General features: G+C 37.0%; 3 protein-coding genes across 3 annotated transcripts; 1 reads left to right on the top strand and 2 right to left on the bottom strand.

Annotated features, from left to right (window-relative positions):
* Positions 1–505: 505 nt before the first annotated feature.
* LOC121776703 (proline-rich receptor-like protein kinase PERK3) lies at positions 506–7,768 on the bottom strand. The gene is made up of 8 exons (XM_042173883.1): positions 7,520–7,768; positions 7,252–7,450; positions 3,263–3,550; positions 2,741–3,015; positions 2,504–2,662; positions 2,344–2,423; positions 2,108–2,255; positions 506–1,994 (listed from the first exon to the last, which is right to left on the bottom strand). The coding sequence occupies exons 1-8, from the start codon at positions 7,766–7,768 to the stop codon at positions 1,794–1,796; spliced, it is 1,599 nt and encodes a 532-aa protein (XP_042029817.1). The 3' UTR covers positions 506–1,793.
* A 1,027-nt stretch (positions 7,769–8,795) lies between these two features.
* Positions 8,796–9,254, bottom strand: LOC121776702 (zinc finger BED domain-containing protein RICESLEEPER 4-like). The gene has a single exon (XM_042173882.1). It carries the CDS (start codon positions 9,252–9,254, stop codon positions 8,796–8,798), a length of 459 nt encoding a protein of 152 aa, XP_042029816.1.
* Positions 9,255–13,358: 4,104 nt separating this feature from the next.
* LOC121776465 (monothiol glutaredoxin-S6-like) lies at positions 13,359–13,981 on the top strand. The gene has a single exon (XM_042173639.1). The coding sequence runs from the start codon at positions 13,424–13,426 to the stop codon at positions 13,730–13,732; it is 309 nt and encodes a 102-aa protein (XP_042029573.1). The 5' UTR covers positions 13,359–13,423; the 3' UTR covers positions 13,733–13,981.
* Positions 13,982–17,932: the final 3,951 nt, after the last annotated feature.

The raw sequence follows: 17,932 nt of genomic DNA, 5'->3' as shown, positions 1-17,932 counted from the left end.
TGGAGACTAAACTGACTTTCCTAAAATGGCCCAACAAACTAGCACAAAAAGTGGGGACCAAATTTCCCTAAATGACCAGGTTTTGGAAAAGCTGCAGAAAGCACAAAAGACAAGCAGAAAGCACAAACATGAGCAGATCTGATCCTAACTACCAACAAACTTCATCTTCTTCATGAATCAAACGGGAATAACATAGTAAAACAGAGCATAAATCACCATGAAAACAGAACAAGTTCCAGATCTTAATTTAAGCAAGAAATTTAAGGCCAAACTCGACAGATCTAAACTACTGGGCCTAGCAAATGCGAGATCAAACAGTAAACAGCCATAATCATGTAAAATTCAAACAGCAAACTCCAGATCCACCACGATTCTCCAAAATCCCAACGTCTCCATAATCAGATCCAACAAATCTAACAACAAACCAACAGATCCCAACTCCAAACATTCAACAAACAACAAATACGAAATAGAAAAGCAGTAAACAAACATCAACTTCACGAGATCCAACAAAAACCAACAGATACTTCTATAATATATAAAACTAAGCTTGATTCCAACTGATCCAAGTCAGAAACAGAAATTACGAAGCTGAAAACCAACAAGTACTTAAGAAAACGAGAACTAAACAAAGCAAGGTAAAATATTGTTTCTTCGCCCACGTAGGGCGGTGTTACACAGCAGCAAACGAACTAAAACCACCACGGTAGCCGGAAGTCACCCCATATCCAAGTGCGCAGCAAACTGAAATGTGTTTCTGAAGTGTGGAGCTAAGTAAGTGAGCTAGGAGCCTCCCTAAAAGTGATCTAAAAAGTGTATATATTTCTTTCTCAATGTTGAGCTCTTTATATAGGTAAGGCTCTGATCCCTAAGGCATCTTCTCGGTGAATTGACGCTTGTGCCCATGAATAAGATCTTTTAAAGTCTGCTCTTGGTCCATTCGGCTCCTGTCCGTGCGACGACTTCTGGTGTTTCACTCCAAAATTCATCATTTTTTGCATCTGCCAGGTCAATTAGCACAAACTCCTAGGTCCGGCAGATTTCTTACGCACCTGAACTTAGAAACATACATTAGTGTTCCGAAAACACAGAATTTAACCCAAAACCAATGCATGAAACGAACTGAAATGTAGGGCGGTGTTACACAGCAGCAAACGAACTAAAACCACCACGGTAGCCGGAAGTCACCCCATATCCAAGTGCGCAGCAAACTGAAATGTGTTTCTGAAGTGTGGAGCTAAGTAAGTAAGCTAGGAGCCTCCCTAAAAGTGATCTGAAAAGTGTATATATTTCTTTCTCAATGTTGAGCTCTTTATATAGGTAAGGCTCTGATCTCTAAGGCATCTTCTCGGTGAATTGACGCTTGTGCCCCTGAATAAGATCTTTTAAAGTCTGCTCTTGGTCCATTCTGCTCCTGTCCGAGCGACGACTTCTGATGTTTCACTACAAAATTCATCATTTTTTGCATCTGCCAGGTCAATTAGCACAAACTCCTAGGTCCGGCAGATTTCTTACGCACCTGAACTTAGAAACATACATTAGTGTTCCGAAAACACAGAATTTAACCCAAAATCAATGCATGAAACGAGCCTTATCAGCTCTTTACAGGGAACCCAAAATCAATGCATGAAACCGAAAACCGAAAAACCGAAACCGAACTTAAAAAAACGAATTAAACCGAAAAACCGAAATTTTTAAAATTTCAACCAAAAACCGAAATTGTATGAAATAACCGAAAAACGAAAAACCAAAATAAAAAAATCACAAAACTATAATAACATGATTAACATACATCAACCAACAAAATTTACATATCCACGCAACTCATCAACAATTAGCCTAAAAGCTAAAGCCTTCTTAGCCTTTTCTTGATCAAACTTCCAAGTATCAATGGAAGAACTTCTATTTTTTTCATGGCCTTTGTCATCCTCATGGGGAGTAACTTTAGTTACATCAATGCTATCTCCAATGGTTTCTCTTTCATTATTCAACATCTACAATAAGAAAGATTTAGAAAATTATATATTAAATCGTAAATTGGAGAAAATTATAACATCAATGGACAATGGTATCTCCAATTGTTCACCATATGAAATTCGAGGCATACCCATTGAACCAGATTATCTTCTCCTGGCCCTCTGCTGGACTCAATCGGCTTCCTACCAGTGATGAGTTCCAAGAGCACGACGCCAAAGGCATATACATCAGTTTTATCTGACACTTTCCCATGCTGGAAGTATTCCAGAGCCAAGTATCTAAACAATGAAACAAACTCTCACCATTAAAATCAAGAAGCATAGGACTTATACACTTGTCTTTCACATAAACTACGAAGATTCTTACCCAAATGTTCCTTTAACCATTTTGCAAAGGAATGGCACCGAAGGCCCAGGAGTCCATGTTGCCAAGCCAAAGTCACACAACTGAAAAAATCATTTCGAAGAACATTTAGCAATAAAAAAACAAGTTAAGCAAGATTCACAAACGAGGCTTTTCCCCTTACTTTGGGCGTCTTCTTAGAGGAAACGAGGATGTTTGAGGGCTTTATGTCCCTATGAACAACACATCTTTCCGTTCCATTGAGCAAGTAGTCAATTGCCTCAGCAATCCCCACTGCGACCTTGTACCTAACCGGCCATGGCAGAGCCGGACAACCCCTCTTCTTCCCTGCAATTTGTAAACAACACATTTCAAATCACTAAAACAGATTGGAAGCAAGACCAACGCTACAAACAAAAACTGAATAATACCGTGCAAGGATGAAGGATCGTTCCAAGCTTCCACCGGAGACGTACTTGTACACCAAAAACAAGCCCATCTCAGCATCTAAACAGAACTCTACCAGTGGAACAATGTGAGGGTTATGCAAAGAGCTAGCAATCATCAATTCCCTGCAAAACGCCTTGGACGACTCCTTATCGTCACTCTCCAACCTCTTGATCGCCACAGTACGCCTCATGAATCCCACTCTCCCTCTAAACACACAGCTCAATGCCCGTCTCCCCAACACCCTACCTACTCAACACAAACAATTTCTGATTCAATCATCAAATTCCATTCATATCAACATTAAATTTCAGAAACATTGAAAATTAAGCATCTAATTACCTTTGGAGAAAATATACACTGTATCAGAGCATTAAGCACTCAAATTTTATTGTATTAGAAAATTAAACTCTCAATTTCACTAAATAAAAAATTACACTCAATTTGGGATGCAATACACAAATTAAATAGGAATCAAATGAGTAGGAGATTTTACCTTCTTGAGCGGCGTGGCTGGCTGAGGGAGGAGGCGGCTGCTGGACGCTGGAAAGCGACGAGTCGTCGGGTGGAGGGCGCCAACGTGGAGGGGAGCAGACGAGCAAGAATCTGGAGCACGGCTGGAGGGCGGAGGCGACGGGTAGGAGAAGAGATGGGAAACAGAGAGGAGAAGAGATGTCGACGGAGAGGAGATGAGAGGGGAGGAGAAGAGATTGCAACGGAGAGGAGAAGAGATTCAGAATCTGGATTTGGAGAGGAGGCGGAAGGAGTGAATTAGGGTTAGAGTCTAATGAGGAGTACTATATATGTTAAATATAATTCGGTTTTTCGGTTTTTCGGTTTTTTTTTTCATCAAAACCGAACCGAACCGAAAAACCGAAATTTTCAAAATTTTAAAACCGAACCGAACCGAAAAACCAAAAAAATCGAACCGAATTTCAAATTTTCGGTTTGGTTCGGTTCGGATATTCGGTTTCCGGTTTTTTTGCTCACGCCTACAATCAAGTCACTCTAATGAATTTCGGATCAACTTTATATATTTAGATTGCGGGTTAGTCGAGTATGAATTTATTTAGTTACAAAATTTCAATTGTAACTCTAAACGTTGGGATTTCGAGCTAGTCAACAAGTTAACAGAGTTGCTAAAAGTAACATATGTTCAAAAATCCAATGTATAATAATGAAAAATAGTTATATTTAATACAAAATATATAACTATAAAATTTTAGGATATATCTTTGTAATACCCGCCCCTTTTATTACCTTTTTCTTTATGTTAATGTCAAACTGAATTTTGTCGCTCTCTCTTTTTTGTTGAAATTAAATGAAACCCGCTACCCTTTTTGTTGATTATTAATGTTGTTAGTTCGCGAAACAAATTTTTTTAAGTAAGAATCGAACGAACCAAAACGATTTTCATATAATTATGAAAATTTACAAACGTCGATAAGGAATAGAAGGTTTATTCCGGACTAAAAGTGTCAGAATACCTTTTTATATATATATCAAGCTTCTAGCTAGTTACAAATAATTTACACACGAATTGATTAGATGGAATTTAAGAATACAAAATATGCATTTTGGGCCTCTTTTTCCTAAGCCCAAGACACGGCCCGTTTCCGAACAGCCCGTCGGGCCCAAGGCAGGGAGCCATGCCACGGACAGCAAGGTGGCAGCCAAGTAGCATCTTCCTCCTGCAATGTAAAACAAGTGTTAATTGCTAAGGAACAAGAAGAAGAATTAAGGGGACTACTATTAGAAGAAATGGGACAACCTTTCTTTAGCAATAAGAGACCAAGGACTTACCCAAAAGGGGCAAGTCCATGCCTGCAACATCCTTCCCTATCCAACCAAGCTGCTCTAGTGGCTTGGGAGTTGATATCAGGGAGCTTTCACTTCCTAGGAGGTCGCAGGTTCGAATCCTAGGAAGTGCAGATTTGGGGATTAATTTCTCCTTGGGCCTGTGGGCCCAGAATGACAACGAAGCGCACCTACTGGGTAAGACGCTTCACCTCCAACTGTTAGGTCGGGGGTCCGAGTCACATCAGAGGGTAGATGGGGAACCATCGTCGATCCTCCTAAATTATAAAAAAAAAAAAAAAAAAAAACATCCTTCCCTCAAGGCAGCCCCTGCACTCACTCTCCTTGTACACTACAAGACCAAACAAAGCACATCAATGCAAGGATACTTTGGCCAAGCATAACACCAAGTCCTTAAATAAAAGTGGTAGGGAATAAAAAAGGATGATTTGCTGCAACTTGTGGACAAAATGCAGGAAAACAACCCCATTAATTCATCCACAATGTACACATATCTGCCTATAAAAGCCACACCACATACCACAACACTTCCTCTTCCTCATACTTTGAAATTTCTCTAGCAAATTAGAGTGGTAAGTCGAGAGTGAGAAGGAGCAAGAAGAGCTGTTGTGAATCAAGGCTTAGGAATCCCCTTCCAACAACAACAAGGTAACCACCACAAGACCATCTCACATCATTTAGAGAAGTCGCATAGGAAGCATGTGAACGTAGGGCCACAGAGACTCAATGACATCGAATTTATAAGAGCATGCTGTAGATCCAAGTTCAAAACAAGCCATGTAGAGATAGAACTTAGAGGACATAGGCAGTAGCTTCACACTTTGAACAACATAGTCAACCCCCCAACACCACTGAGATGTTGAACCAAGAATTCAAGAGAAAATAACAACGAGACCAAGGGGAATAGGGAAAGGGGACTTAGCTTGTGCGTGGGACTGCCGGAGACAATCGGTTGGCGACGGAGTCTCGAGGCTTGCCGCGTGGACCCCACTAAGGAGGCTGCTCGTCTGGAGCAGCCGACCGATGGCGGAGCTGGCTAGCGCGACGGAGAGCCGAGAACTCCTCCGCGACTTCAACAGAGAGGGAGCACACGACGGTGGAGCTCGGCAGCGGCGAGGGCCAACTTCAGCGATGTCGATGGCAGAGTGTTATTTGTTTAGGATGCATTCACGTTAAGAATGAATAAAATGATCATGCATTTAGGATGCATTCACGTTAAGTTACTTGGCTTCTAAAGTCTAATTAAGTATTATTTGTTTTTCTAAAGGGGCGTCTTCGCACGTCGTTTAAGACCAAATCAAGAAACTTTTCGACTAAGGAAAAAGCTTTGAGGTGGACATTCTTTTCAAAACGTGATTTTAGTATGAATGTGTGAATCTTTTCTAAACATGTTTGTCATGCCATGTTTTGCTTTTACTATTACTTATCTGTTTGGCTATGTCAATCATGTTAAATCGAATTCGGGTCCCAGTAGGGCCGCAAACCCTACTCGGACTAGTGTACACATATGGGGATCGTGAGCTAACTTTCGAGTTGGCAGGTCCAGTGACAGTCGTGGAATGTGGCCACATTCCCGGTTCACTTACGGGACAAACTTGTTGGACAGAATAAAAAGGAAAGAGTGCATATTCTTGTGGGACGGAAGGAGTATAAATTAGGTTAAAAATTAGGTTTAATTTGGTTAGGTCTTAATGAGTTGGGTAGTTACCAACATAACCAAATAACGTTATCAGGTCGGATTCAGATTAAGCCTTATAATTTGAGTTGGTATCAGGTTAACCCAATAACAACCTTACCCTGCACGATTTGGCACCCCCTAACAAGAGTATACTATACCAAGTTAGGGCTAATTGAAGTAGAAATTGTTGGAAATGAATTTTGTTATTTAAATCAGTATATGTCATTTCAAGTTTAATTAGAAGCTTTTAAATAATATTCACTTCGTCCCACTATAAGTGAGTCAGTATTCCTATTGCACCGTCGTCCCACTTAGGGGTGTGCATTCGAGTTTCGGTTTGGTTTTTCGCCCTAACCGAATCGAACCCGAAAAATCGAATTTCGCCTAAAACTAAAATCGAACCGAAAACCGAAAAACCGAAAAAGTGAAACCGAACTTAAAAACTCGAATTAAACCGAAAAACTGAAATTATATAAAAACCGAAAAATCAAAAAACCTTAAACCGAATTAAAAAACCAAAAATCTGGAGAGAGAGAAAACAGTACAGAAACTTAGAAATTTTCAACCTACAAAACATAACATGATAAAAATAATAATATCCCTAATCCATCAAAGGCATCAACCAACAAATATAAATATGCAATCAACATTCCACAATAAAAAACATCAACCAAAATGTCTTCAATAGTTTCAACACATTACATCAAAATAAATCCAAAATGAAGTTCCATGACAAGTCTTCAATATTGTCCAAGTGCAAGTAAGTTGCAGCAAATAACGGAGATTGATTAATTTGTTGAATCTTGAGTAGACATCAATGCAACACCTACACAAAAAAGAGTTATATAAGTACAATAAATGAAATAATCAATAACAAAAAACTTAAATGTATACAACTATCTTCTTCTATCTTTTGGACATCTTCAAGAATTTCTTCAACACTAAATTTGGAAGATTTGCGAAACCAATTTTGACCACAAACAAGATACTCGACAATTTAGGACTTAAAGAGCTCCTAAATGGATCAAGAACTCGGCCACCGGTGCTAAAAGCGGACTCAGATGCTACAGTGGAGATAGGAACTGCTAGAATATCACGGGCAGCTTGGGAGAGTACATGATATTTATATTCATTATTTTTCCACCAATCCAAAAGGTCAAATTTTGGCCCACCACTCTCAATATCCTCCTTAAGATATTCATGTACATCATTTATTTCATCATGCCTTTGGTGAAAAGTCTCTTACAAGGAACCCACCATTTTCATAGCATTCTTCAATACATCATTATCATCTTGTGTAGCATTCAATTTCAATTCTGCATATCCTACATTTTGTTGGACAATTGGCTGTTTGTAATCACCACACATGTTAACTAATTCAGCCTCAACTTCATTTCCAAATGAGTTAGCCAACTCCTCATCGTACATATGTGCCAACACTAGTTTCACCAACTTCAACTTGTATCGAGGATCAACAACAACAGCCATGAAAATGAGCTTATTCATCTTCCTAGGATTCCCTCAATACTTGTCGAAATTTACTTTCATTTTCTTTGCCATGATACTCAATTCAAAATCATCACCCTCTATGAAAGCCTTCAACAATGCATGCACTTTGTAAATCTCATGAAGAAATTAATTAGAGGTAACATATAAAGATCCAGAAATCCTATTAGTTGCCTCATAAAAAATCCTCAAGAAATTCAACATTAATTTTGCTTTCCTCCAATCTTCCTCTTTTGGCACCCCGTGAACTCTATCTCCATCTACATCATCATCATCATCATCATCATCATCATCATCATCATCATCATCATCAACTTCAAGATCCTTATGCCTTACGTCAAGACCCTTTTTATATGATGAGTCTATCAACTCATACCTATAGAAAGCTTTCTCAAAAGTTGTCGCAGCTTCCAACATGAAGAATGTTGAGTTCCATCGAGTTGCAACATCTAAGCACAACATGCTCTTACTAGATATTTTTTCTAGTTCACAACACTCCTTAAATTTGCCCAGCCTTGTAGATGAGTGCCTAATAAACCGAACTGCATTTCTGATTTTCTTCACCGAAGGCCCAATCTCTTTCAAGCCTTTTTGCACCACTAAATTGAATATATGTGCAATGCACCTCATATGCATATAGTCACAATTTCCTACACTTTCCCCCCATTGCCTAATAGTTCTTTTCAAATAAACCAATGCAGTATTATTCGAAGAAGCATTATCAACAGTAATCGTGAACTCCCTATTGATTCCCCAATCATGCAAGCACTTCTCAATTTCCAAACCAATATCTATACCTTTATGACTAGAAATTGGACAAAAATTAATAATTTTTTTGTTCAATTTCCAATCATTTATAGCGAGCAGTCAAACACATGTAGTTCACCTTTTGACAAGAAGTCCATGTATCTGTGGTAAGACACACTCTTTGGTTGGCCGATTTAAGCAATGCCATGAGCAATTTCTTTTCATCTTCATAGAACTTAAAACAATCACGTGAAACTGACCATCTAGATAGAATCTTAAACTAAGGACATGACTTCAAACAAAAGTATTTAAAACCCTCCCCTTCAACAAACTTAAAAGGCAACTCATCCACAATGATCATATAAGCTAAAGCTTTCCTAACCTCTTCTTGCTCAAAATTCCAACTACTAAGTGATGAGCTTTGACCAGATTGTAACACCAACTGTGTTTGCCTAGGACCTGTAGTTGAAATTTTATTGCATTTACTCAAATGTGCTTTAAGTGAAGAAGTGTCATTCTTAGATTCTCCACACAATGTTTTCGCACAATGCACACATTTAGCTCTCTGTTTCTTATTGTTATCTAAGAACGGAGTAAAATGATCCCAAACCTCTGATCTTTTCTCTATAGTTTTCCTCTTTTTTGCATCTCCTTTGTCTTGAGGATCCTCAGATGAAGTATCTTCAGTTGCATTATTTTCGATGGTATCTCCAACCGCTTCACTTTCATCACACAACATCTATAATAAGAAATTTTTAGAGATACTTAGCAATCAATTTGCAACTTAACAATACATAAATTATATCAAAATTAATGAATAACTTACATTACAACTTGATGCTAAATAATCTATGTTGTAGAGTGGAGAAAAACCGTCTGCTTTTTACTTACTAAATCTGAAATATGCAAGTACGAAAGAAACATGTCAAAATTAGCATAACAGTATTACACTTTAATCAAGCACGTTAAGGCGCGCCAGATCGTCGACAGCAGGGGCAATCCCACCGTCGAGGTCGATCTGATCACCGATGACGACGCGCTCTACCGCTTCGCCGTCCCCAGCGGCGCCTCCAAAGGGATCTACGAGGCACTCGAGCTCATAGACGGCGACATGGCCGTATATGGGGGAAAGGAGTCCTCAATGCGGTAAGGAATATTAATGAGTTTTTGGGGCCTAAGCTCGCCGGCATTGATGTCAGGTATATCATGAAATGAAATTGCCTATTTGCAATTCATTTTCTGGTGTAGTTCATACTATTCTTCTAATTTGTGTTATTTCTCCACGAGTTTAGGGATGCAATTGAAGGTGTAAGTAGAGATTTACCTGGAGTCGGAGGACGATGGCTAGAGGGGCGACCGGCGATAGGCGACGTCTGGAGGGGCAAGACGACAGGCGACGACTGGAGGGGCGACCGGCGACGGAGGACGATGGAGTTGGTGGTGGATTGGTGGAGGGATTTAGGGTTAGAGGGAGAGGAGAGCCAAGAGCGACTGATTCAGAAACGTGAGTTATTGAGTTTCCAATTAGGGCTTTTAGTTTTAGTTATAATTAAATAATAGTAATATATATATATATATATATATATAATATAATATAAATAATTAATTAAATAAATTCGGTTATTCGGTTTTTCTGTTTTTATCTTCGCCCGAACCGAAAAACCGAAATTTTTGTATTTTCAAAACCGAACCGAAAAACCGAAATAACCGAACCGAATTTCAAAATTTCGATTTGGTTTGGTTCGGATATTCGGTTTCCGGTTTTATTGCTCACCCCTAGTCCCACTATAAGTGAGTCAGTATTCCTATTGCACCGTACCAACTAACGTGACACATTTTTTTTAAATTTGAAGAAACATAAAATAAGAGACCAAAATCTGGTGCAGAGGAAGACCGAGTGGGCAACCGTCCCACCGTTTGGAGAGTGGGATGAAAATGGGCCACAATACTCAATGGATTTCTCCAAGAAAGTGGACAAGAATCTCATCACTTCCACAATCAATGACTCATCATCAGTTATAGTACGCCTCTCTCTCTCTCTTCACCATTAGTCCATTATCAATTTACCATGTTTCCTGTCTAGGCTTGGGTTTGGGGGCATCACTAACACATTTTTCTACAACTTGACATTTCTTATTACTTCATCCTTGCAATGAATTCAAGAGGAATAGGGAGACCAAGAGTAGGAGCTTCTTCACCTACTTCAACTGTTTCAATGCCTGAATTATGACCTGTGTAAGAGTATTATTTTTGATGTAATGAAAACCAATTACATACATAGGTCCATATAATTCGAATAATCTCTTCCAACATTTTGGTGTCTGTTCGAGTCCCATTATTTATTAAATTGAAAATTACATTATAATAATAGTAAACTCTAATTAGTATGTATTCATTATTAGAGCTGTATCTATTTTATTAGAGCTGATTATTGGTTAGACAATCGCTAAAAAAACCTTATCTTTTAAGATTGCAAAAATCGAGATGCAATTGTGTTGGAAAATTTTAAAATTAACAATAACTTAAGATGCAAACGAAAGTATTCCTAAATTATTAACAATTTAACTTAATCTTTTACTTATTTAGGACCCCTTCGTTTGTATCCTTTAACTTTAGTTGGGACACCAACAGTAAGAATGGTTTTTGAAACGTTAGTGATATTATTTAAAAACACAAGTTAGCCTCCTTAATTTCACTAAAAAATACCTTTAACGGATTTTATTATTATTATTTTTAGTGGTGAGTTAACCAATAATTAAACATCAGTGACCGGTGTCAAACTTATCCATTCAGTTCGGTCATAGTTATTACTAGTTTCGATTAAAATTGGTTTTGTTTATAACCTATTACCAATTAAAATAATAATATAATCCATGTAAAATTTTAGTACTCCTAATTTATTTTCAAAATATACATTTAATATATATTAAAAATTGTTTGACTTTATGTGGTAAAGTTGGTAGAAAAGTTAGTGGAATGTGTGACTTACTTTTATATATTGGTTTTATAATAAAATATGAGTGGAATTAATTAGTGGAATGCATGATCCACTTATCAAATATTATAAAAGTGAAATAGGACATTTATTAGCGGAAAAAGAAAAATTGGACAATTAATGGCGGACGGAGGGAGTAGGTCCAAACGACGAGGAAGAGGAATGGACTACCTTTTGTCCTTCTCCACTAAACTCATTCCAATCTCCAACCACAATTTATTGTCGGATCTTATGCGTTTGACCCGACCCGGTTGCGTATATGTTGATGGAATTGAATCTTGTTAGAAAATTCATTTAATTTATCTCAAAATGTTTGCTTAGAGAACCAAATTTGCTGTCCATTTCTTCAAGGTACAAACTACAAATTAAGATATGATATGATATCATAGTGTAAATTGATTTATAGATTCCGTACAAACGAATATATCTCCTTCGATGTGACTCAACTCAACTCGAAAGGTCGGGAAAAATATGTGACACACTAACATTGCTATTTTTTCATTGGTGTCGCATTTCACATAAATAATGAATTTACATTATCCCTAACTCTAAAAAAAAAAATACTACTAGAAAATAGTACTTGTAGTCGTATACATATACACGCACATTTTGAATCTAAAATAAATATTTCTATAACAAAACATAATGAATCTAAAATAAATATTTCTATAACAAAACTTGAATTAGAAAATTCGTACATTGTGAAGTACGTCGTACGGACATATTATTTCTGGTTTTTGCGATTTCCCAAGAGTCATATTTTAAAGAATATATAGACAGACTTTCATTTTCAGAATTTTCTGTGTATTCGAGTATCTTTAGATATCAACAGAATAAGATAAATCTTAGCACCACAACTTTTTAAATCTATTTTGTTCACTTTTGTAGTTGCTTTTGTATCGAATGAATGGGAATAATGAGAGATTTAAATCAAATATATACTTTTTATTGGCTTGCACATATATTTTTGTATTGTATCCAGCAAAGAATTGACAATATCAAGTTGTATTGTTCGACATTATGATTTTTTGATGCTGACTTTGCCGATATAGAATTTGATATTGTCAACTTCAAGTTGTCTTCAATATTATTATATTATTAAACATATTAGTATATCGTAATGAATTGTTTATTTTAGTCCACTTATTATGCCTAAGGTAGTGATTGTTATAAATTAGTTTAAAGTAATAAGTTCAAGATATAAAATATAACGTGCATAGAAATATTCGATAAAAATACAACATAAAATAAATAATAAAAATAATCACACCATATGAACTATGAAGCACATATATTTCTTTATTTATTCCAAAATGATACTCCATTTTCTATCATGCTTTTGAATTGACCTTGATCATATAATATTTTGTCTTAAACATTAATAATAAGATACTCCCTCCGTCCCGGGCTACTCGCTCCTTTCCTTTTTCGGCGCGGAGATTAAGTAATGAGTGTATAGGAAAGTCAAAAATTACGGCTGTAGGTGAAAATTTTTACTAAAATGGAAAGAGTGCAAGTAACTTGGGACGCCCAAAAATGAAATAAGTGCAAGTAGCCCGGGGCGGAGGGAGTATAATTTTTTTCTCAAATTAATAGGGGTCTCGTTTAAATTAAAAGTAAGAACACGTGTTGGAAACTGTAGTCATAAAACAAAAGAAAAGTGGAAAAAGAGATAAATGTTCCAAAGAATAAGAAAAAGGAAATTTTATCCTACAAACAATTCCAATGCATGCAACTTTATCATATAAAGATCAAACCCAAAAATCGCAGCATATTTCATGAAATCTCTAGATTGGACGTCAACTTCTTCTTTACCTCTATATATATCAACCTCAACAACACCAAATGTAGCTCATGTTCGAATCAAACGATAAACAACACATTACGAAAAAAAAACAACTCTACTTCTCAAAATGGATACTATTGTGAAGTTAGCAAGTGAAAATTCAGTTGTGATATTTAGCAAGAGCAATTGTTGCATGTCACATGCGATTGACTTGCTGATACGTGGCTACGGGGCGAACCCTAGGATTTATGAGCTCGACCAGCTAGCAGAGGGGGACCGGATGGAGAAGGATTTGATGGCAATGGGGTGCAACCCGAGCGTACCGGCTGTGTTCATAAACAAGGAGTTCATCGGGGGCTCGAATGAGATCATAAGCCTCAATGTTAGAGGCAAGCTCAAGCCCTTGCTCATCAAAGCCAATGCAATTTGGGTATAGATGGAAATTACAAGGCTAAGTGAGTAATTAATTAATAAGTTAAGTTGTAAGATACATAAGCTACAACTTTTTTTTTTCTTTTGTTTTTGGCCTAGAGTTATAAGAAGTATATATAGGTCAAATTTTGGGCATGTGTATCATGTTATATATAGATTAAGTGAGACCCTTCTTCTCCATTAACATGAGTAGATGTGGCTTATATCTAGACACATATATATGTATCAAATATACAATATTACTATTTCTCAATATTGTATATTGTATATTGTTAGCAATATACAATACGACCGGTAATGTTTGGATAAAATACCATACCATTTCAAGATATCACAAAATACTAGTGATGGTCCGAAAATTTATTTGATTGTTGAACTAGCAACTACAAGAAATTTATATGTGAGCGATACCACAAATGATGCTCTATTGTGGATGCTCTATAAACGATTACATAAATGACATTCGAGCAATGCAAGGGTGACACAAAGTATATTGATAGTAACAATTAAAAGTTGTGGACTCTTATCGTTATTATATGTAACGAGAACAAAAATTCAACTGTTGGAAATAAAAATTGAAAGAATAAAATCAGTCATATGCAATAGTTGATCAAATTAAGGCTAAGCCCAAAACATATGTCCAAGAGTTACACTAAAGTAGCCCAAAACCGAAAAAAATATATCGGTGCATTTAGTAAAAAGTGTGTCCTATTTTTGGTTGTTCTTAGTGCAGCATTTTTTCCGTATAAAATTTCACACAACTATTGTCAGTTTGTCACTACATAAGTTTGAGAATTTTTACAACTACTATTATTACATTAGTTGTTGGCACACTACAATAAAAACAATGGTTAAGGACACTTTTTTTAGTCCAGCTAAATAATTCATCGACGCTTCAAAAAAAACGTCCTTAGCTGAGTGTGCCAAATCTAATTAAGGACACTTTTAATTAGCATCGGTAAATTAATTTTTGGATCGCTTGTAAAACGCGTCTCCAATATATTTAGGACGTTTTTAAAATTGTGTTCCAAATTTATATGAGACTCTTTTAAGTAGCGTCTCCATTATAGTTGGGACCTGTCTCCAATCTAATGGTTAAGAATTGATCTTAGTTTGTGATTGCTAGCAGTTGGTCAAAATTATATATATATATATATATATATATATATAGGTCCATGATCAATTGAGATTTTTTAGGCTAATTGAGAAATGAGATGCAACATCAGCCACTCATTTTTATTAAATGAGTGGTCCAGATTTTGCCAAAAAAAATATTTTTAGATTAATTTATTATGAAAGGGTATAATGGTAAATTTAGTTGAAAACAAATGAAAACTAACTTCTCCCCTCCCATTCTTCTTCCCTTACGCCTCCACCTTTGCTCATCTCCTCCTCCACTCTTTTCCGACCCTTCTCGCTGATGCTCCGCCTCAAATCATGGCAGCGCTCCTCCTCACCCCATCACCAGCTCCTTCCTCGCCGGAGACGTCGCCGGAGGTGGAATCCCTAGCTCGTCGTCCGACGCCTCGAGCAGATAGCCTAGATCCGGCCGCGATTCGCCGGAATCCGACACCAATTCGACGATTCCTTCCTCAACCTCTCCGGATTCGCCGCAATCCGACGCCGATTCGACGATTCTTTTCTCAGCCGCTCCGGATCCGTGACTAGAAGTGGGAGATGTAGTGATTTCCTCCTCGAAACTCTTCATGAACGAGTCGAGGTCGTGGATGGAAGTGCAGAGATCGGAATCCTCGTCGATTCCGTCCAACAGATCCTCCCTCAGCCGCTCCACCTCCGGCGAGTCAATCTCCTCCGACTCCGTCTCCGTTTCTGTTATGGAATTATCAATTAAGCTATTGCATAGTTGTATACTATGATGCTTAGAGAAGATTAAGTCAAATAGTTGTTATTTTTTAATTACAATAATTGTTTTTGAGTTGTTGACAATATATACAAGCTTTTGACAAGTTGTTGACATTTGATATACAAGCTGATACATTTTACTATAAGTTGTTGACATTTGATATATAAGCTGGTGACACTATGACAACTATGGTGCATATCGTGTCAACGGCACATACATGTCATGTCAACTACGGTACATATCGTGTCAACTACACATACAAGCCATGTCAACTGTGTTACAAGTCATGTCAATTACACGTACAACCATGTCAACTGCACACAGAAACCATGTCAACAACAATTATAAGTCATGTCAACTAGACATACAAGCCATGTCAACAATCCGACACAGTAAAACACGAAATGACACTTATACCCCCGTGTTGACATAATGTGATAGCTGTTGACATTTAGTTAATCTTGTGGATTAGTGGGTGATATTGCATCTCATTTCTCAATTTAGCTAAATAATCTCAACCTAACAGGACCATATATATATATATATATACATATATATATATATATATATCTCTATATAGGGGGATACATCCCTAAACCCTAAAAGGAAATGAATACATCCATATATATATATATATATATATATATATATATAGAGAGAGAGAGAGGGGAATGTAATCAAATACAAATTCTAAACTATGACCTGGACCGTTAGAAAATGTCAACAGATGACAAAATAACATAAACAGAAAATGTCAACATGGTGTCAACACAACATCAACCGTCGACACTGTGTTGACATTTTTTATTACTGTTATTTTGTCATTTGTTGATATTTTCTAATAGTGCAGATCATAGTTTGGAGTTTTTACAATTTTTAGTGTATTTGATTACAATTTTTAAGAAACAGAAAAAATCAAGACGCAATTACTTGCGTTAGAAATTTTTTAAAAATAACAATAATTTAGGATGCAAAAGAAAATGTTCATAAATTAAGGAGAGATGTAACGCGAAAAAAAAGTAAGGCATTCATCTGCACTATACGTTTCAGCAATGGAACCCCGTGGTTGTGCTGTATTCCGAACATATGATTTTAACCTCATAAAAAATCTTAACAAAAATAAGTATAAATGAAGTTGAAAATTAGAATTTCATGCGATGACAAATATAATATGATAATTATACATACTATCAGACTCACAAGCCTCTCGATTGGATACATCCAGTGATAATGCATAGGACCACCAAGGTTTGGCTTAAAAGGTAGATGTATAATTAGATGAACCATAATTGTAAAGAACCCTAAGGGAAATATATTTTCCATGCGACAAAGTGCTAAAACAGCCTCAGATTGCTATTCATCAAGTTCAATTTGGATTAAGAGTTTTGGCACGTAACTTCTTAAACACCACCGACACCTCTGAAATAGCTATAATAACATTTTTAGGCATAATCCCTCTCAATGCAAGTGGAAGTATGCATGCTGTTGGGAAATAAACACAGATAATCACGAATATGAAAGAGAATGAACACAAGAAATTATTTACCCAGTTCGATACAATGTGTATCTACGTCTGGGGGCGATGCCAAGCCAGGGATTTCACTATATAATTTCAGAATAAACATAACTTAACAATGAGGGAGCACCTCTATTTATAAGCAACTAGAGAGCCATAATTCTAGTCAAACTAGGAAACATATATCACAAGAAAAAAATACTTCAAGAAAATAAATCCTAAACATGGTAGGAGATAAATTAGGCTTCATAATTAACAATCTCCCACTTGGAGACTAACAACTCCTAAACAACCATTTCCTCGTGATCTCATCCCTTCATCCGCTTAGCATCGCCTAACCTTCTCTTCAAGTTCCAAGGCCAATTGAAGCTATGCATAACTTCAATTTCTCTAAGGTCACCACCTTAGTAAACATGTCTGCAGGATTCTCACTTCCAAGTATCTTCACAAGTTGCAGGATTTTCATCTCCACTAGGTGTCGGATGTAATGATACTTCAACTCCACATGCTTTGTCCTAGAATGAAACGCTGGATTCTTCGCCAAGAAAATAGCACTCTGACTATCACTGTAGAGTAAGCTACTCTTGTTCTCCTTCCAAGTTCATCTAAGAAACTCTGCAACCACACCATCTCCTTGCTTGCCTCTGTCGCAGCTACATATTCAGCCTCCGTAGTAGACAAAGCAACGGTCTTCTGCAACTTAGAAGTCCATGAAATAGCAGTACCACCATAAGTAAATACATACCCAGTTGTGCTTCTTCTCCCATCAAGATCATTGGACGCCAAGTCTGCATCCACATAACCTGCCAGCTCGACATTCTTGC

Source organism: Salvia splendens, chromosome 18 (genome assembly GCF_004379255.2).
Source record: "Salvia splendens isolate huo1 chromosome 18, SspV2, whole genome shotgun sequence".
In the NCBI taxonomy this organism is placed as follows: Eukaryota; Viridiplantae; Streptophyta; class Magnoliopsida; order Lamiales; family Lamiaceae; genus Salvia; species Salvia splendens.
The sequence above is the reverse complement of the archived record's forward strand: the minus strand, read 5'-3'. Positions and strand labels throughout refer to the sequence as shown.

Coding starts and splice junctions, on each gene's coding strand:
- LOC121776703 (XM_042173883.1), bottom strand. CDS start 7,768: ATGAATAAGCTCATTTTCATGGCTGTTGTTGTTGATCCTCGATACAAG. Junction 7,451..7,519: donor TGAAGAATGCTATGAAAATG/GTGGGTTCCTTG, acceptor GAATATCTTAAG/GAGGATATTGAGAGTGGTGG. Junction 1,995..2,107: donor AAGATAATCTGGTTCAATGG/GTATGCCTCGAA, acceptor TTCTTATTGTAG/ATGTTGAATAATGAAAGAGA.
- LOC121776702 (XM_042173882.1), bottom strand. CDS start 9,254: ATGTTGTGTGATGAAAGTGAAGCGGTTGGAGATACCATCGAAAATAAT.
- LOC121776465 (XM_042173639.1), top strand. CDS start 13,424: ATGGATACTATTGTGAAGTTAGCAAGTGAAAATTCAGTTGTGATATTT.